A 21300-nucleotide genomic window follows, 5' to 3' on the forward strand; every position below is an offset into this window, starting at 1 on the left:
ATTTGACACAAAACTAAATTTCTTATTGCTTCTTGAAGAAGATGTGAAAATGGTGGGATTCCTTAAGGTTCCTGTTCTCTGTTATAGAAGGTGAGTAAATGGTCGTCGCTAGGCAGGACTCTTTAATTGTATTTTACAATTTCATTTTAAGCAGTTTGTTTGCAGAGGTCATGATTTATGCCGTTTCTTAGCGTCTTAGCCTGTGGTTATGTGACTAGTGAGACAGGTGCCTTGTTTCTGGGCGGCATCTATTAGCATCATCAGGCTGATGAATCTTTTTCCTTTCAGGGCTGTGCCTCTTGGGTCTGTGCAAACTGTGAGTGGCCACACTTTTCAAGGCTTCATGTCCCATACAGATAATTACCCTTGTGCTTACCTCAATGCGGCGGCAGCCATCGGGATGAAGATGCAGGATGTGGACTTGTTCATAAAGAGACTTGAGAAGTGCTTAAACACCTTAAGAAGAGAACAAAATAGAGCAAGTGCTGTGTCTGTAGCTGATGACGGTAACAGAGCTGGAGATGTGGATATTGAGGAAATGGCTTTGAAACTCGATTGTGTGCTTGGTGACAAGGACCAACAACCTTCATGACACAGGTTTCTCTTTGCTACGGTTCATACAAGCACTTTAAAGGATATATTTAAAGTTTTGAATTGAGAATTTTATAGAGAATGTTCTGTCAAGGAAGAGACTGGTCTGAGGGTAGCTGTTGGTGATTGCTGTTTTTTTATCCTTAGAATACCTCAGTCCTTATGATTCTTAACAGGTTATAACATGCAGTCACAATGAACATTATCTGATTGTTATATTAGTTAAACAACACAATTCAGATGATTCTTACTAATATAAACTGTAAAGTTACATGTAATTCTTATTGAAATACAGAGTGCTTCTTCTTAGTTGTTCTCCGGCATTCAAAGATTTTTTTTTGTTTGTTTGTTTCTGATCACACAGAATTGAGAAAGATGTTCCCAGTGTTGCTAAATACTAGGTGCTTGTTTAGCTGTCTGTGCCTGTAAGAGGGAGTCCTCAAGGGAGCAGAGGCAAGAAATAGTTTAATGTAAACCTAAGGGCAGTTATTCTCAACTAGACTGTCTTGATTATATAAGCAACATATCTAAGACCCAAAGTGGGTGTTAGTGACATTAAATGGTAGAAGCCAGTGGTTCTGCTCAATATCTTACTTACTGTCCAGCACATGGTTTCCACAAAAGAATTCTCCAAATGTCAGTAGTGATGTGAGTCATGGAAGCGAGCCCCTCAGTAAAGTCTCTTTGTGTGGCAGCTTGCTCCTGCGCTGCCTGATGGCATTGCTGTTTGTGGTGGGCTGCATGGAAGTCTGTGGTCCCATGAGGTACAACACCTAGTGATGAGATGGCTCTCTTGGTTTGTTAGTTATGAGTTGTACTGTTCACATACGTATAAAATCAGCAAATTATACATTTTTAGACCATATCAGTGACATGTAACTGCATATCAAAAAGGACTGCTCTGTGATTGTTACCAAGTTTACTGCACAGAAACTCTTAACAGCCAGCACCATTTGTTCTAAACAAGTTGCTATAAATGGTTTTTTATAAGTCTGCTCATTTTTCCATTTGGGCAACTGAAAACTATTTCCCATACTGTCTTGGCTTTAAGTGGCCTTTGTGAACTGAGTAGTTCACTCAGGTATTGTGCACAGCCACCATCAGGACTGGCTTTGAACATGTTCTTGCTAAGGAGGTCAAAATTATACAGTACTGCAAACATATGTTTTATATAGGCAGAAAGAATATTTAGGTTTGTAGTACTGTGTGTGTGTGTGTGTGTGTGTGTGTGTGTGTGTGTGTGTGTGTGTGTCTCAATAGCTCTAACAGTGATTTTTGTTAATTTAAAACAAAAAACAGACTGGGGAATTAGACCACTATGCCAAAGCTATATTTCTCAGACCTGCTCTATGGAGTGTCATTCTACCCAAGACATACTCATGGGGAAAAGGGTCTATGGAGAAATAATTTGGGAAAATGGCTTTGTAAATTTGCTCATAGTATATTAAATGCTATAAGAGGATTCCTTTAGTAAAGGTTGACCTGCTTTTCTAAAGAGGAGCCAGTTCTCCGAAGTGAAACACTCATAATGTCTCCTCAACATTATGTGTCTTCCAACACAATGGGCCAAATGTGTTGGCCTCTGGATTCTGTTGCTTGTATTAGTTGGCACTGAGCTGTGTATGAAAAGGGATCTTTCATAGAGGGTTTATAAAGTTGAGTTTAGCCAGATGCTGAGTGTGTAAGTTGGGCTATGTGAGCCACTGATATCCATGGAAGTGAAGGTTTGCTGGCTGGAGATAAAGAACTCCCTTGAAGATATCTAGGTGGTTCCTAAATACATTCTGCACTCAGTGGACCAGACACTGAAATGGCTCTTGATAGCTACAGTAACTCGTTACATGGGAGTAAATCCTGGACTGAAAAGGCGTGTGCTGTTTTCTTGCTGGATTCGGGACTGCCCTGTAGACCCGATGAAGCTACAGAAGCCTAGTCTCCATGGAGCCCAGGAGGGTCAGATGCTGCTGCCAATGGAAATGCTGGCAGTGCAGCTTCCTATGCATCAGGCCGAAATGATTTTCTAGAACAAGTGATCTATATTGTGTGATCATCATTTTGCTTAAGAAAGGCCAGAGTCCAGAGACTGAAGATGCTTCCTCATCTGCCGAGTATCAGCAGTTCTTGGGCTTCAGCTGCTGAATGGATAATAATTCTAATTGAAGATAAATTACATGAGCCCACATGTGAAAGATAGCTATGGTATAACATTTATTCCTGGCACATAAAATCTCTTGCAGTTTTGGTTATTAACCCTTTCCCTTTTAAGCGGTTTTCAATTCCAGTTCTTCCTCCTGTCTCCAGTTTGACCCTAAGGTTGCTCAGTTTTGTTTTGTTTTGTTTTTAAAAGAATAAAATATTTCTTTGTCATAGGCTTTTCTTTTTCCCCAGCCTTTACCTAGCTCCCTCATGTTCACATATATGTGTTCATAGAACTATACCCAAGTGTCTGCTGTGAAGCACTTACTGCTTGGATGCTTTTCTGCTCTCAGACTGTGGCAGTGGAGAACATTCCAGGCACTGCCTGAGACACTACTATTATCTTCGTGGACCAACTCCTCTTATGAATAAGGCTGTAAGGTAGATTTTGGAGGTTGGTTTTTAAAGTCAGTGGGCTGGAGTAGTCTGCTTAGAGAAGAAAACTGAATCCTGTAATGTTTGATCACTAATGCAGCTTACACACACTGCTGTTGCGTTCTCACTGTCGGGAAGACATGACAGCAGCCTTGTAATCCAGTGTTAACTGTGAGCTTTTTATTGGCTTATGGTAGTAGTTGAACTGAGTTACACAAGATGAGCTATGTAATCCAGCTCTGTTCCACCAATGGGCCCTTCATGTACAAATGATAATTTAAATATGATTTAAATTAATTTTTTTCTACTACCTTGTCCCAGCACATTGAATTGAATAATGACTCTGTTTCTTTAACCACAGGACAGTAAGAACTGTCATTGAGGTTGTAGCTATAGAATATGTCTGTGCCAATGGATTCCATAGATTTTAGTGGGACTTATGAAAATGTACTCACATTTTAAACTGGTGATAATATTGAATTAGTGACTTCATCCTGACAAACTCAATTTTATATCTTTTTACTGAAGTAGGTGACCAACAATTGAAAACAGCCATGAAAAACATTGATGAATCCCATTCATATTGTTCTCAGAGAAAAGTTTTACATATATACACATTTGGTACTTATAAAAATTGGATTTGCTTTGCCTAGAAATCTAAGATGCATTAATTTCTGCCAAACCAGAAATGGTTTTGTGTTATACATTGATGAGACTGACCTTACTTATATGGAGTTGAAAATTTCCAATTTTATATGCACAGAAGTTGGTTAATTTCAGAAATTTCATAATCTCTGAATAATTTGCTAAGAACCAATTGGCTATAATAATAGTAGAAGTGTATGTGTGTTTGTGCATCTGTGTATGCATGCATGTGTATCTGTGTGTGATTGTGTGTGCATGTATGTGCGTGTATGCATGTGTGTGTGTGTGTGTGTGTGTGTGTGTGTGTGTGTGTGTGTGTGCGCGTGTGTACTGGGGGTCATCCAGACAGGTGCATGGTGCTTTCTTGTCTGTCTGTTGGTTCTACTCTTTAGATAGCCTTAGTGCACAGATCTGGCTTGCTGCCTCCTTTAGTAAATTGCCTTACATATTACTTTCATTTTGGCCTCATGGTTGTTCTGTGTGACACAAGATGATGATTTTATAGTGATTGAATACATCTTTGTAATTTACCTGCTAATAGTTGGCAGTTCAAGCTAAGGCCATGGACAAAACCAGATTGTGTTTATACCATCTTTTTTCTTTTTCAATCAAGTGGTGCCAGCAAGAACTTTTGGAGAAAGGTAAAGGAAGGCTGTCTTTAGCTGTGTAACTGTGGGGATTGGAGCTATGAGACTTTGATGCAGACCTGTACCAAAAGGGAGAAACACTTCCAAAAATATTTTTGCTATAGACTCTTTAAAAATAAATTGTATAATTTATTACATGAAATAAACTTTTAATAAATCACTGACAGTACCTTATTTCACTGAAGCATTGCTAAGATAAATCTGAAAGTACAAATAACTATACTCAATTCTTACCCTCTTTCTTAATTCCGTCATCAGTATCATCTTGCCCAGAAGTCAGCAAGAAAAGTCTGGCTTGGGATGGGAATCATGTGTCATAGTTATTGACTGTAGAAGGTTGGCACTTAAGAGTATTTAATCAAGGGCCAACAAGATGGCACTTGCCACCCAGCCTTCCAACTCTAGTGACCCACATGATGGAAAGAAAGAACAGACTCCTGCAAGTTGTCATGACCGCATACACACCATGTGCATGTTCACATACAAAATAAAGCTAATACATTTTAAGGAATAATTTATTCGAAAGTAAGAGATCCTATCAACTTCAGATTGTTGACCTGTGCTTTTTAAAATTAGGCACTTGCCATTAATTGGGAGTTTGAGTCTGTTACTTCCCATGAACTCACAATATAATGTCTCCAAGTCTTGGTCACCAGATGTAGAATGCAGACCACCCTAAAGACTGAGGAGCAAGTGGATAATAAATGCAAATAGTGTTAATAAATGTTTTAGGGCCCAAACAGCATGAACTGTAAGTACTGACATTCTGCATGGAGCTCTATTATATTGAATTGTGCTAGATTTACGTGAAAATGTGTTCTGAGGTGGGTTGTTAGGGATTTTTTTTTTACCCAATCTCAAGTGGGAAGTCCAAAAACTGATTTGATTTTATGACCTTTTTTTTTTTTATTTTCAGGGTTGTCTTATTTTGGTTTTTAATGAGTTTTATTTGGTTTTACAGTTACATTTGAAAACTAAAAAAAAAAATTAAGGTGTACTGACTATTTTTTTGCAGCTGAAGTTACATATTATAACCTAGGGGAGTCGTTGAGAGCAAGCTCATGTCACAGTGACTTCTGCAGAGATGTGGTTTGGTGGAGGCAGCAGGCTTACCAGCATGACTTGTGCAGTACCGACAGCCTGTTTCTATATGACTTCACGTGGAAGACAGTTGGTCATGGTTCCTACATTTAGGCCTGGAACAGGCCTTTCTGCGCCCACCTCTAGTATATATCTTTTGGATACATAGTAGTTCTTTAAGGCAATTCTTAGATTTTTCCTGAAAATGTGCTCATCCTTAGCCTTCCCACCTCAGTTATTCACACTCCTTCCCACTGTGTAGGCCAGAAGTCTGGGAGCTAACCTTGACTCTCACATTCTGTATTTCCAGAGTTATGTGAAGCTGAGCAGTATCGAACATTCTTACAATCCTGGCAGTCAGAGACTGAGACAGGAGGATTGTGAGTTCAAGACTGCCCTGGGCAACAAGTGATGGGACTCTTGCCAGTCAGTCAAATAAATGTGTAATAGTCATATTAAAATTCCCCTGGATCAAGCCTGTGTCCCCCCTTGTAATGGGTTTGGACTGTCTCACCTCACTCATGTTATAGGACCTCCTTCCTGCTTCCTAAGGGCCTCTTCTTTGACTCTGCTCTCCAGTCTTCACAGCACAGCAGCCGTGGGACCCGGGAGCAGCATACTGTGTCCCTCAGCTCTGGCTTTTTTACATTTCCCTGTATCATTCGGAGAGTAAGCAGTGTGCACTGTCCACAGAGGCCTTACCACATCTGCCGTCTCCAGCCCCTCCATCTTCCTGACTCTCTTCCCCTTTGTCCTTTCCACTCACTGTCCAGTCAAACGTGGTCAGCTTGCTGCTGCTATTCAAACTCCCAGAACACCTTACCTCCGAGCTTTGTCCCCGGCTCCTCTCTCTGCCTGGGAATGTCAACCCAGGCTCCTGGTTAACTCACTTTCCGCCTGTTTTGATTAAATCCACTTCTCAGAGAGGTCTGCTCACATGACCTTTTAAGAGTGATAGCTGTCTTCTCTCCCTATCTTCAGGTGTGTGGACTCTGTATCGGTGTCCTGTGTACGGCAGATTATAATTCAGTAGGGGCTTGTGCTGTGTGTAACACAAACCTCTGTGTCGCTGTCCGAGTGGTCCTAGCCTCATGCGGTTGGCCATGCCTCATGCTGAGCAGCAGAGATCTAACACAGCACGTAGGTTTGTTAAAGCGGGTTTCCTCTACGCCCCTGGCTAGGCCATCAGCCCTCCCAGAACAGCCTTCTCTTCACTCATATTCTAAGCAGCAGCTGCCACACGACACTCAGCTATTTATTGTATGAAAGATTGAAGAAGGATTAAATATTTATGCAGCTGTGAATCCCATCATGTCTGATTGAAACTCTCCAATAGTTCCATCTCTAATACATTCCAGAATCTTTCCTTGAGGGGCAGTGGCAGGGGTCCTGCTCAGCTCTCTTTGTGCAAAGGGAGCCTTACACCCTCTCCCCGCCAATGCAAAGAATGGCCCCACCTGGCAGCCTCCTTGCTGTTACAAGGTCGGCTTTAAACCGTCAAATCAAAATCAAAGTCACAGTCACTGGCCAGTGTCTGAACATGGCAGTGCCACAAGGCTACCCACTGCTGTGCTTCCTCTAAGAGGCAGCAGACTTTGCCTGGGGACTTCCACCTGGCTGACAAGACCATGTCAGTCCAATGACTCCTCTGCTTTGGCCTACGCTTGCGCTCTCTCTCTCTCTCTCTCTCTCTCTGACAGGTGCTTCCCAGTAAACCTTTTTAAAGGCGTGGCTGCCTTATCTGCTCATAGGGTCTGACCTTCAGTCCTGTGGGCTCCATTCCCTGCCCACCTTTCTTTCTTGCCCTTCTTTGCACTAAACCAACCCTAGGGCACACCACTTATAGAATTCAAATAGTGCTAATCTATATAGTTCTTTAGCTGAATGAATCTCATTTGGTAGCCCTTGCAGATATGACAATGTTTTTGTTTTGTGTTTGTGTGAGGGGGATGCACTAACTTGTGTGCATGTGTGCAGGTCAGAGATTGACTTTGGATATCTTTTCCCATCACGCCTATGTTTTGAGGCAGGGTCTCACTGAATCTGTAACTTGCTATTTTGACTAGACGGGTTGGCCAGCTAGTCCTTGGTATCCTCGCCTATCCTCCTCCCTCAGAGCTGCCATGCCCTGCTTTTATGTGGATTCTGGGGATCTGAACTAAGGTCGTCATGCTTGCACAGCAACCGCATTCCCCACCGAGCCTCCTTCCAGCCCCTATAGACTGGCTTCATCTTGTAAGTTATGGCTTTAAAACCCCAATTGTTCTTTTAAAACTTGTGTTGTCAAGTCTTCAGATTTAGCACACTTTTGATAAAGTGACCCATAGAGCCTGGATGAAAGGTAAAGCATCCGATGACGACCCTCCAGAAAGGCTTTCCGTCATGGTCAGACAATGACTACCAAGTGAGAGATCACCTTGAGCCTAACCCTGCCACAAATAACAGAATGGCCTGGTTAGGTTTTATTGTCGACTTGATGATGCACCTTTAATTACAAAATTGCCTCTGTCAGATTGGCATGTGGCCATCTGAGACACTTGTTGAAGAAGTGTCTTGAGAGATGATTGATGTTGGAGGGCCCAGGCCACTGGGCACCATCCCTAGGCAGAAGGGCCTGGGCTGAATTAGAAAGTTAGCAGAGACTGAGCTAGAAACCACCATTCCTCTATCGTTTCTTCTTCAGTTCTTGCTCTGCCTGCCCACCATGATAGACTGGTCTGAAAGTGTAAGATGAAATGAACTCCTCCTCGACATGGTCTTAGGTCAGAGTGTTTTTATTGCCATAGCAGAAAAGCAAGCTAGAACACTGGGCGACCTGACCTTCCAAAAGCTAACTTTTGACTCCTCTGAAAGGATAACAAGACCTCCTGGGATTGAGATAAACATCCAGAGAAATTTCACGCATGTGAAGTAGCTAGGGGAGGATGGATACATAGCCCCTGGTCCAGCAGTAGCTGTTATTAACACAGCACACGGCAATGGAAAAGATCTCTAATGAAATAGCATCAGAAATGGGCTTTATGCTGTGCAGCTGTGTTGGCTTGGCATTTATCATGTCCTATCTGTCCCAATAAAGACGGAGACGGCAGCTATGGGAGATGAGCCCGTCTCGGAGCTGGCCTTCCTCCCACCTCTTGCCTCCCTCCCACTGCTGGATTTGCTTCTTTGTCTTAGGGCATTTCTGTGCTGTTAGAAACACAGATGCCTCTGGAAATAGCTAACTGTTTACCCTTATCAGTTAAGGACTTCCTACTTGGGGAGAGTTTATCAGATGTTCCCGAAGAATAGGCTTTTAAAGTTAAAAAAAAAAAAAACCTCAAACTTTAGTGCACAAACTTTCAATCTACCAGCAAGCTGTCTAGTGCTCACCAGCATGTCCTAACCATGTGACAAGTCCCATTTTGTTTTACTGGTCCCACTAGCTCACCTCTCTGGTTTGTGGATGAGTCTCACAGCCCCACCCAGACAAGGTGAGGGAATAGTGCCCACGCCCTCCAAACTGGAGACTGAACCTAGGGCCTTGTGCTGCTGAACAAGATATTACTGAGATATCCCCAGCCCTCTTGTTACTTTGAGACAGGGTCTTGCTAAGTTGCCCAGGCTGGACTTGAACCCATTCTGTGCCGCAAAAGGACCTTGAATTTGATTAGGTCCATGCCACTGGGTAGTAGTAGAATCCCAATGCCAACTCTCCTAAAAGAACCCCTGTAGAACTAGGCTTTTAAGGTGGGGTGGCGGCTGCGTTCCAGCTACAGAGATCACCTTTACACTGAAACGGGTAGAAGGTGAATGGAGCTATGGCGGGCTTCGTGAGCAGTGGCATGTGCACATCTCCAACAGCTGTTCAGAGGGAAAGAAGAGGAGAAAGGCATGCGTGGGAAACACGAAAGAGGAAGAATCCTTCCTGTGTCTCCTTGGTCACACTATAGCAACAGAACTCCCAAAGAGAAGCTTGGAGCTTCCAATCAGACCAGAAGTGAGAATATTCTCTTCTCCCTTAAAAAACAACTTGGTCATAGGCCATTAATGGGTCCTAAAGAATGGAGTTCAGTCTCCAGGCCCACATAAAAAACTGGGTGTGGTGGTACATGTGATCCTAGAATAGGAAGCCAAAGAAAGGAGGATCTTTAGGGATTGCTGGCCAGCCAGTATAGTCAGTCTACTTGGGGAGTACCTGGTGCAATGAAACACCCCATTTCAAAGTTACCGAGGAATGATACTGAAGGTTGTCATCTGACCTTCATGTCCACACAATCTCACACACACACACACACACACACACACACACACACACACACAGCCTGCTGGAATTTTTCAAGTACGAACCCGGATGTGGAGAACTGCTTGTGTGGGAGCAGGGCCCAGAGGCTGGTCCTGGAGGTCAGAGCTACTCATGGGTCATGCCTGGGACCTGAGAAGGTGCAGAAACCCATCAAGTTTAAAAGTTGACAGGTGGTGGGGGCACACACCAACTTTCAATCCCATCACTTGGATGCAGAGGCAGGCGGATCTCTATGAGTTCCAGGCCAGCCTAATGCACAAGATAAAAGTTGGCCTGGAACATCTTTCCAGACGCATGGAGCTTTTGCTGAAACGCACCCTTTCTGTCTGTTCCTTTAGCTTCTGCTGTCTGCACTTGCCCAGCCCACTTAATTTTCGTCACTGTCCGCTGCCTGGAGAGTCACCTCTTCTTGGGGGCTGGATGCAGCGGGACAGGGTCAGCCAGAAGCCTTTTGGAACAATGACTTCTGCTGCTGCCGACAGCCAGTGAAAATACGCCTCTGTTTTTATTTACTAACTCCAAGCAAATGGGCCTTTTAACGCTGGGACATTCAGCGTGGTTTGGTGTGCATTTTTGATCATCGTCTATTCCTGTTTATTCCCGTTTATTTGCAGCCACCGTGCTTTGGGCCAAGCTGGTTTCTGCCAGTCCCCACGGGAGGAGAAAAGGGAGAATAAAGTAGAGCTCCCAGCCAACCACGCTGTTTATAGAGCCATCCTCATGGCGCCCAGTGCTCCCTAGGCACGAAATTGACTGACGTGGGGAGGCGGCAGGTGCGGGGCCACATGCCACTTGCTGCCTTTTTCCCTACTGTTTTTATAATCAGTAAGCGGCTGCGGATGTTCAAATGATTCCCTAATACTGATGGAGAGTGGATGCCATCACAACCTGAACTCGTATTGCGCGCAGATGGTAGGAATAAACATCCAATTCGGCACAGTTTTGTCTCACTTTTAAATGATCAGCTGAGCATCAGACATTCTTGGCGCCAGGGGCGGGGGAGGGGGTGGAGAAGCAGAGCACCTCTGTCCCTGTCCTTCCAGACTGGCTTTGTATTGAGGGAGGAGGGGAGGGGCACTGAAGCTTCCCCTGTGAGGAGGAGGGGGAGTTCACTGCAGCATCTGTGACCCCCCCCCTTTGCAGGATCAAAACCTGTCTCCATGACACACAAAGGTTCTGCTACCCCTCACCCCCCCAACCAACACACATCGCAAAATGATCCCACCTCAACGTCTCCCCGGAACTTGGGGTGTGCTTCTTTCAGGATCTTGAACATCTTGACACATGGTAGTGCCCACCACACCAGATTCTGCTTCCCACCTGTCCCTCAGATTGCTGCCTTGCTGGGGTCTGTTGTTTCGCTCATGTTGTGGGACCTTAGCAGCTAACTGTGTTCTTCATGCTGTTACTAGAAGCGATGGCGTCAGGGCTTACTGCAGAAGTAACTTTCACCAGGTTTGAAACAATAGGATGACATTTTGTGAATCGGAGCAGGAGGAGCAGGGTGACTCAAGAGTCAGAGACCCTTCCTAGTCCCTTAAGACCCTCAAGAGTAGCTGTCCCTTGATAAGCCCACAGCCATCCTTGGGTGTGTCTTGTACCCTTTCCTCAACCTTTGCACCTTTCTATCTAGAACCTGGTACTTGAATCTATATTTAAATATCTTAATAAATTCCAGCTCTGATTAAAAAAATAGTCTGAGAGAGGAAGCCCATCTCCTAGAAGAAGACCAAGGCTGGGAACACTCCAGGTCACTTCAGGGCTGGAGACAGGGACACTGATCCCAAGTGTTAGTGTTAAAGAAGCCGTCCATCCTGGTGGGAAATGGAATGAGCGCTGCTGCTCAGCCAGTGTGGTTTGAATGAGATGTCCTTCATTGTTTAGAGCATTTGAATACTTGGTCCCCAGTTGATGTTATTGTTTAGTTAGGTTTGGGAGCCTATCACTGGGTCACTGGGGATGTGTTTTGGGAACTTAAAGACTTGTGCAATCTCAAAAAGAATGAGAAAAAAGACTTGTGCTATTTTTGCTTTTTGCATCATGTTTGTGGTGCAAGATGTGAGCTCCCAGCTTCATGCCTTCACTCCGCCATCATGACTAACCCTCTGGAACGGTAAGCCCAGCTGAACTCTCCCTTTCTATAAGTTGTCTTGGTTATGACCTTTCAAATCAGCAATAGAAAAGTGACTAATATAGTTAGCTAGCTTTTGTCTTTTCATTCAGTTTGGGACCCACAGGCCATGGACTATATTAGGATAGGTCTTCCCACCTCAACCTAATCTAGAGACTTCTCATAGGCATTCCTAGAAATTTGTCCACTAGGTGATTGTGTACCTGTCTAGGTGACAATATTAGCTACCCAGTCTGTTTACTGACAAATCATACAAAGCAAGCCAGCGTGCTTCTCATCTCCTCCAACTGATACTTCTTTTCAAGATTGCGAAAGTGCCGCACACAACACTCATTAGGATCCGGTGCTTTGGGACAGTATTGTCTGAAGATGTTTTCCCTGGCAGATTAGAGACCATTCTGCTATACCCACCTGAGAGAACCTTAATCTAGAGATGAAGAGGCTCAGGGCAACTTACTGACGCCTTCTGTGCAGATGCTGAAATAAGGCTGCATGTAGCAGGGTCCTCTCAGTTTAAAACCTTCCATCTTGGAAGGAAGCTTCTTAAGACAGGATGCAAAGGGAAAGTTAAATGTGATAGGCTATTTTACGACAGAGTGTTTACAAGAAGATGAAACAACAGAATGTTCTGGGAGGTTAAATGCCCTATCTCTAGTAAGATAGGAAGCAAGTAACACAAAATAGCTTCAGGAAATCCCTGAAACTAACTAGATTCACTAGACCACCTTTTCCCCCAAAGCAGTAAAGACTGCTGCTAGTCCTTCTCTGTGGTGGTTTAAATGAGAATGGCCTTCATTGGCTCATGTTCGAATGTCTGATCCCTAGTTGGTAGGCTGTTTAGGAAAAATTAGGAGGTGTGGCTTTGTTGGAGGAGGTATGTCACTGGGTAGGACAGACGGGCTTCAAAAGTTCTTTCCAGGCCCAGTTTTTCTCTGCCAGCAACTTGTGGGTCAGATGTGAGCTCTCAGCTACTGATCCAGTGCCATGCCTGCCTCGCTCCTACCATGCTCCCTGTCATGATGGGTATGAACTCACCCTCTGAAACTGTAAAGAAACCTTCAATGAAATGCTTTTCTTAAAGATAAGCTGCCTTAGTACGGTGTCTCTTCACAGCAATCAAACAGTATTTAAGGCACTGGACTCCAACAAGCCAAGCTGCACAGAAGACTAACCACCTAAAAGGACTCGCTCCAGCCTATTGAGCGGCCTGCAGTGTGAGCAGTGTGCACCAGGTATCCAGCTTTTGTGAACTGTTACCCATGCTAGGGTGGCTTTGGCAAGGTAGCCATCTTTGAGTCATTTCTGCTCTTATAAATAACCCCTTACCCATATTCCTGTAAGCCCAATAAAACTCTTTGGTTCACTGAGTTGGACTGTGGTGGTGGCCATGTTTGCATCTGTCTGAAGTGAGTAGGTGTGTGTTACATTTCACAGGAAAAGTGACTCTCACGACAATCTCCCATGATTCTCACAAATCACAAAATGCTCCTCCTGGTTTTCTCAAGTCTGTTCTCAGCTCAAGGGCCATCTAGAAATAGGTATCTTGTTGGATCTTTTTAGTGGGTTAAGCTGGTTCCATCGTTGGTCCAACATGCCGTCTTAAGCAGGTCCCATGGTTTAGCCTTGAGGCCCTCAGCTACAAGACTGAGCACAGTACAGACCGCTGCAGCCTTCTGGGACAGGAGAACCAGAGGTAGGGACTCAGATGTAACCCCAGGGAGATGGGTTGGTAGGGGATGGATCACACTTAGTTCCTCAGAAACGTTTGTCCTCCCCAAATTTACAGATTGGACATCTTGGCCCTTCTGGCCACCTCAGCCTTGCTGCTTCTGGTGCTGATGGAAAGGCAAGGGGGACATTCCAGCATGCGCTCAGCACAGAGAAGACTGCCTTTTTCTAAACCAAAGACAAGCTTCTAAAAATAACTCGAGAGGGCCGAGAGAGGCCCCAGTGAGGAGGCACATTGCACCTGCTGACTTGGAAGGAGCTTCTACACTCTGGTCTCACTGTTCTCATCTATGAGAGCAAGATTTAGGCATCAGTTCTTTCCAGGAGTGACCATACCTAACACCCACGTGCCAAGGAAGTCACTGAGAAACCTAGAGCCAAGTTCACATCTGCAGTGTTCTTGCCCAATCAGCCAGAGGTGTCTCCTCCCCTCCCGCAAGCATCAGCTTCCCTGCAGGTATCACCCTCAAGAGAAAGTCCTTTTATGCCTCGACTTCCTCATCTGTAAGATGGGAATGGTGACAGTTTCTACAGTGCGGTGCTGAGGGGAAGGTGAGGCACTGGGTGCAATGACATACTACCACAGCAAGTGAGCTGCTGCTTTTGGGGTCCAGCTCCTCAACTCTCCTCTCAGCTTCTGTACAGACAGTTGGTGGGGGAGTTGTCTTGGAGACAGACAGACAGACACACACACACATATGCACACACACACACACATGCACACACACACACACACACACACACACATGCACACACACACACACAGAGCTCCCATTCCTAAGACTAAAGAGGCCGGGAACTGTAGAAATCTCGACTCCCAGCTCGTAGGGAACTCAGTCCCACACCAGGGTCAAATTCAGAGGCCATCGTTGCTGGATAGAGAAGGCCCAGACTGTGTGCATAGGAAGCTGCCAGATCAGGGGCCCGGGAGAGTTCTGGGTCCTTCCACTCAGAAAATGGGGACTCAGCTGACCTCCTTGTTCATACTTGAGAGGTATAAGCTATGGTGTGGCACCTGCTTCTGGAGTCCAGGTTCCCAGCTGTCTCAGGAGAGTCTTCATCCTCAGACCTCTGGGCCTGCGGACCTGAGGGCTAGAACAGCACCCACAGGACCCAAGCAGCCTGTGAGCACTGCCCCAGCCGGAAGTTCCTCTGGTCAGCAGGATTCTGCACCTGCCCAGAGGACTGCTGACGTCCTTACCATGCAGAGCTGCAAGATGACAGCCTGCATCCCGTGGGGCTGGATGGTGACAGGCCATCAAAACATGGGAAAGTCAGCAGTCATGGCAGCCTTGCCCCAGCTTCCCCTCACTGGGCATCACCCGTGTCTGCCACTCATTCCCTCTGGCAGCGGCTTTGGGACGGAGAATGGCTTTTCCTGCCTGGCCTGCTTCCTTTCCTTGGGCAGCAATTGAATTCTCACTCAATCATATTGCTTTCTTCCTGCTAACACCAAGTCGGGACTTGTCATAGTCAACTGTGGTTTGATCTGCTGTGCTATGGGACCTTGGGGCAGGCTGGAAGTCCGGGGTTGCTGGACCATGGTTCCTGACGTGAGATTCACCCAGCCTGGCTGGAGACTAGCTTCTCCATATTCCCATCTGGGGACTGTGCTGGTGAGCTGAGGACACTGGACAGGAGAGGTTCGAAACAGACAAGTTCATGGAATGTACCCCGCTTCAAAGTCTCCTCCTTCTGCTCCCTCTGTCCACCAGGCCCTCTGCACACAACCTTGGTCAGGGGCCAGGGCAGCCATCCCGGAAATGAAGGGGAAGTGGACAAATGCCACTTGCGCTGAGCTTTCTCTTTCCTTTAGAACCTGACAATGTATTCCTTTAAGGCCTTGGACTGGGTGGGGGGAAGGGAGCAGACACGATATCATGAAGTTCTGGAAGAAAGACAAGATGCTCCAGGCTGGTTCCTCCAGGCCTCACTGCTGTTCATAGGTTACTGGCCAGCTGTGGCACCCCTGGGCCGGTAGCTGGCTCTCACCACACCTGCCTTTAGTTTCCTATGATTTTTCTATATGTGCTTCTGGGTCTAAAGTTCCCTTGTTGTAAGAATGCTAGTCATGATGGATGGGGCTCACCATACTTGTGTGGCCTCATCTTAGCTAACTGCTCCACAGTCTGTCAGACTGAGGTCATGTTCTGAGGTACTAAGGTTTGGGGCCCTCTGTGTGCCCATGGGAGAAGCATTTACTCCCTCATAGATCCTTTTGCTGTGGGAAATGATTTAACCTCGGCTGTCCACTAGCTTGTAGGGCCTGTGGCCTCTGTAGACACCAGGGGTCTGTGAGCCTGCTTGGGTTTCTGGGTTAAAAAGATTTAGGAAAAGAAGGGCGGTGGTGGCAAATGCCTTTAATCCTAGCACTCGGGAGGCAGAGGCAGGCAGATCTCTGTGAGTTCAAGGCCAGCCTGGTCTACAAGAGCTATTTTTAGGAAGGCTCCAAAGCAACAGAGAAACCCTGTTTCGAAAAACCAAGAAAAAAAAAAGAAGATTCAGGAAGGATTCTTTCTCAGGGTGAGTCACTTGAGGACTTGGGTGTCAGCTGCATCTATGAAGGCTTTGAAGACAAATCACCCAACACAGAAAAGCATCTGAAGAGTGACCATTCACCTTCTCCTCAGCCCCAATTACAGAGAGCTTTCTGAGCTAAGCCCAGAGAAATAGACAGATTGGACAGTTCTGTGAGGGTGCTGTGGTCTAGGGTGAGGGTGCCAAGAACCTCTGCCCTTGTTAGTGTTCGAGTAGAAGTTCTACCCCAAGCTCCTCCCCAGTTGCCTCAGTCCAGACTCCACCCCTGAGAAAGTCCGCCAAACAATGACCACTGGAGAAGAAGGGAGGAGTAACCCTGTAAATGCATGGGTTTAGGTGGAGGCTGTTCGTTTCCCAGCTGCCCAGACCCAAAATAATTGCACAGAAACTATATTAATTGCAATACTGTTTGGCCAATAGCTTAAGCATATTTTTAGCTAGCTCTTGCATCTTAAATCAACCCATTTCTATTATTTTATATTTACTGCGAGGCTGTGGTTACTGTTAAGGTTCCAGGCTGGTGGGCGGGCGGGCAGGTATCTTTCTCCTTCAGTGGCTATACAGTGTCTCCCTGACTCCACCTTCTTTTCTCCTCTATCTCTGCTTGGAATTTCTGTCTTGCTCTATTCTGTGCTACCATAGGTCCAAAGCAGCTTCTTTATTAACCAATGGCAATAAAACATATTCACAGCACACAGAGGGAATCCCACATCACTTGGGTCACTCACTGTGAGCAAGTCAAGGCAGACCCACCAAGTCTCTTTTGAGAGTGGGTACACTGTGGATTAGGGAAATACTTACGGTTTGGTGAACTTTGACCTTGTGGGAGTTTGTCAGAGACCCTTATGATAGATAGGAAGGAGAAATGGGTCACACACAGTGGGGCAGTTTGTCTTTAGAAGCGGCAGGAGTGTTGGGGTCTCTTTCTTCTGGTGGAGAAGGTATTCAGAGGCTTCTCAGCAGCTCCACCCTGCTTCCCCACAAACATACTCCCTAATTCTCTTTCAAGCCCCTTCCCTCTGAATGGGAAGCTTCCTAGTTTGGTTGGACTCACAGATTTGAATACTAACAACAAATGGAGGGTGGTTTTGAATTTGCTTTTTTGTTTCCCTTCAAATCTTCCCCCATTGGTGAAATAGTTCATCAAAATTCAGTTTGGTAATCACTTTATGCTTTGCATAATATTGAAGGTTTTATGGAGTCCTGCTGATGAAGAAAGCTAGTTGGCCGACAGGCAATCTTTCTGCGCTTGTTTATATATGTGTGTGTGTATGAATACATACAAATATGCATATGTATTTCCTTGAGCGTACAAGTGTCTATATATTATGAATACAAATATGCATATATACATAAGTATTTACTTGGGCACATATGCATGCACGCATGCATTTTGATATATATGCCTTTGCATGATGCCAGCCGCATGCCAGGCACTGAGCTAGCTGCGAGAAGCTTAGAGTCCCGATGAGAAAGAGCCTGCATTTTGAGCAGAATCAGGGATGCCTTTCCCATCATGCAGGAAGAGCAGGTGCGCTGGAACTGCAGCCCGCTGGATCTGGCCTCTTCCTCCAAGGGACTTCAAGCTTCCTTCCTTTGTGCTGGAGTTCACTTTTGAAATAAAAGCTAATCTCCGGGGAGAGCCCGTAAAGACCAAATTACAGTACAGGCAGAATGATCAGGAAGGAACTCTGAAGGAAGAGGACATTTGATCAGTCTCTGCCAGGTGTCAGGGTTATGTGGGGGACCTCTTTCCCTCCCGCAGTCACTAGAACCCAGCTATGCCCAGTTCCCTATCTTAGCCAGAGCTGCACTGTGCAGTGTGCACGGCCGTGAGGATGAGGAAGAGGTAGCTGTGTGCACTGTCCCCTCCAATTGTGGGGGAATTTGCTCTTGTGAGTCTGTGGACAGAAGATTGTCCCTGACAGTGCAGAAGCTGATGGCTTAGAGCTTCCCAGGGCAACGAGGTGCTCTTCCTGCTTTTTCTGTTTTGCAGCCCACACCCTCACATCAGCCCTTGGTTCCAGCAGACAGGTGTCGTGGGCGACAGCACTTCTGAAACACAGGCTGCCTGGGGGCTGGGAGCTGGGGAGGCCACGGTCACGTGGTTTTTAGACAAGCAGCCAGAAGAACTTTACAAAGGATTTTGTTTTGTTTTTGCCTTTTTTTTTTTGAGACAGGATCTTGCTGCGTAGCCCAGGGTAGCCTTGAACTTTCAAACCTCCTGCCTCTGAAAGCTGGGGTTAGAGGTGTGTGCTACCGTGCCCGGCAGCTTACAAGAACTTCATCTCATATGACCTGTTCCATAGCTCCTGACCCTGGCTGCCCATTTTGAGTGTCTTTGAGCTATTGGGAGGAGGTCAGTGTGGAGTCCCCCTTTAGCAGGTGGCCTGGGAACTCTTGCTCCTGAAACCCTTTCCTGGTGGTCCTCAACTGCTGAGGCTGCAAGCCCTGGATAGTGGGACGTGTACCGCAGGCTACACATACACACATGAAGACCAGAGGAGGATAGCAGCATCCTACTACAGGGAAGAGTATCCTCTCCACTTCATTCCCCTGAGGTAGGGTCCCTCAGCAAAAGACTCACTCTTTCAGCTAGGCTGGTGGGTTGTGAATCTGACTCTGACCCTCAGAGATGGGCTCTACGCATGTACCTCCAGCCTAGCCATTGTTACATGCAGTGGGCGGCTTTGAACTCGGGTCCTCTTGCTTGTGCATCAAGCACTCTGCTCCACCAAGCCTCTCCTCGGCCCACTGCTGACTCTTGAGGGGCCCCTAAGGATGAGACCTGTTCCAGTGACGCAGTCATCACCACCGTATCTTGTGACTGGTACCCTTGCCACAGCCTTGAAGGGGAGGATTTGAGGAAGGAGGATGGGCCTCATTTCTCAAACTACAGCTGAGAACCCGAACACAAAAACTGAACCGTGGGTCCCACGACCAACATCTTCGGGCACAGGACAGGTCCTAACAACTGCCCCAGGAAATCACTTAACTCTCCAAAGCCAGACACCCTGGCTTGGGGCCACATCCTCCTGAAGGTGCAGAGTGAAAGGGAGACAGGATTAGGTTTACACAAAACCAGCCAACCAGTGTGTCTGCTCTGTGCTTTACCGCCACACCCAGCCATTATTAACCCTATTGTTCTGGTGACAGGCTGAGGGCAAAGGCATCTGTCCCGTCTGCTCCTCCAGGAACCTTGCCAAGGGTGAACATTCTTTGTCTGAGGAACGAGGAAAACTGACCCAGTGTGGGTGGATCTGTTCTTCCCACACTGCCAGTTCATGACTCCGTAGGAAGCCTTTTGTGGCTAGTGTTAATCCCACCAGTGGCGAATAAGGCCACGACCACAATGTAAAGCCAACTTCGAAGCAAACTTTAGTTAAATACTGGTCAGGTGGATGGATCCCTGGCCAGGTCAATCTCTGGGTTCCCTGAAAATGGTCATGAGTCATGGCTTTCAGAGGTTAAAAAGGCAACCCCACAAGGCCACCCTATTTCCCATCAGGTCCAATCAGGGGCAAACATACATCCTAACATATTCCCTGCCCATGTACCTCTTGCCTACGTATGATCAAGCACATCTGGTGCATATGAGTTAAACAAATACCGGACAAAGAGGAACTTGTTCTTAACTACAAACAGAACTCAACCTATAGGATGTATTCTTTGTGTTTTGCTCTCTGAAGAGTCAGTATCCCAGTATCCCCTACCAGTCTGTCTTCAAAGACCTTCCCCTTGCTTGTAAGGGACAAAGTACGGACAGTGGCAGCTTCTGGAATCTTCCTGGGCCTCTGGCATGAGCTTCAAATAGAGCCCTAAAGAAAGCTCCGTACTGCTACCTGCCTCCTGGACAGTGGCTGAGCTGGAGAGCCATGAGGACTTCCCAAAGCAATGGGCACTGTCAGACCGTGACATGGACACAGGAGCCAGCTGTCCCGGGCTTGCCCTCTGAGGCTAGCTAAGCCCCGGGCAGGGCAGGCTCTCCTTCAAGCTGCTTTTGGAAATTCAGGTGAGGGACAGAGAAGTGGGAGGAGGGCGCTATGTCCTCCCTAGCAACCTTCTCTTCCTGTGGTCACTAAGCACCCAGTCTCTCCTTCAACCCAGAAGCCACTCCACCTCTGAGAACCTTCTTAGACTCACTAAACCCCAAAGGCCAACCACAGAGTGTGAGGTCTTTCTTCACTGTCTGGATAGCCATGGGGACCCCCATGTTGCTGAGAGAATGGGCGGGGTTGATATTCAAAGCATGTAGAATGTGTTGGGGCAGAGGAAGGAACATTTCTACAACTGTTAAGGATATCATGTCCCATGCATGGGTATGTATACACATAACACGAAACATACAGTTATATGATCCATTGTCATGCAGGTATGATCCATACACATACACAACACGGTAACAGTCATTATCAGTCCCACATGTATTCATTAGGTATCTCTGTGCCCGCCATGGTGCTAGCCACTGGCAATTCAAGAAGTATGGGGAATAAGTGTAGAACAAAATATATAATTACACCCCTCCCCATCCCATCCCATCCGTGTGAAGAGGTAGCATAGACACTCACACCAACATAAAGATGAGAAAAGTACTTCCTAAGCAGAGGGTGGTCACGATGCTCAGGGAAAGGTCTGAGGAAGACATGGGAGGGCTCAGTGATAGCCCATGTGTCTGGTCTAGAGGGTAGTGGAAGTGTGTGTGTGTGTGTGTGTGTATGTGTGTGTGGTGTTTGTGTGTGTGCGGTCATGGTTAGGGAACCCCAGGGCCAGGATCAGAGGTTGTTGTGACCCTGCAGAGCATTAGTGAGCACTTGCTGTATGCCTGACCCTGAGTCAGGCCCTGGGCATGGTGTAGGGACCAAAGGGGATCATTCTTAGGGGAAAGAAGAGGGAAATGTGGCATTGGTCTGATATTCCATTTACTCAGGCTGTTGAAGCAGAAGGATTCCAGGTTCGAGCCCTACAGGAACTACAGAGAGTGGCCAAGACCAACCTGAGCAACTTTCTGAGACCGTGTCTCAAAATCAAAACTAGAAAGGAGAGTGGGGGTGTAGCTCAGAGGCAGAAGCACTTACCTAGCCTGTACA

General features: G+C 46.3%; 1 protein-coding gene across 1 annotated transcript in view; it reads left to right on the forward strand.

The window, feature by feature from the left end:
* Positions 1–4628, forward strand: part of Sepsecs (Sep (O-phosphoserine) tRNA:Sec (selenocysteine) tRNA synthase) — a 29923-nt gene extending 25295 nt beyond the window's left edge. Inside the window, exon 11 of the mRNA XM_075943547.1 lies at positions 289–4628. Within this exon, the coding sequence (XP_075799662.1) occupies positions 289–592 (304 nt within the window). The 3' untranslated portion in view covers positions 593–4628. The remainder of the gene's footprint in view (positions 1–288) is intronic.
* Positions 4629–21300: the final 16672 nt, after the last annotated feature.

This window comes from Microtus pennsylvanicus, chromosome 12 (assembly GCF_037038515.1).
Source record: "Microtus pennsylvanicus isolate mMicPen1 chromosome 12, mMicPen1.hap1, whole genome shotgun sequence".
Taxonomy (NCBI): Eukaryota; Metazoa; Chordata; class Mammalia; order Rodentia; family Cricetidae; genus Microtus; species Microtus pennsylvanicus.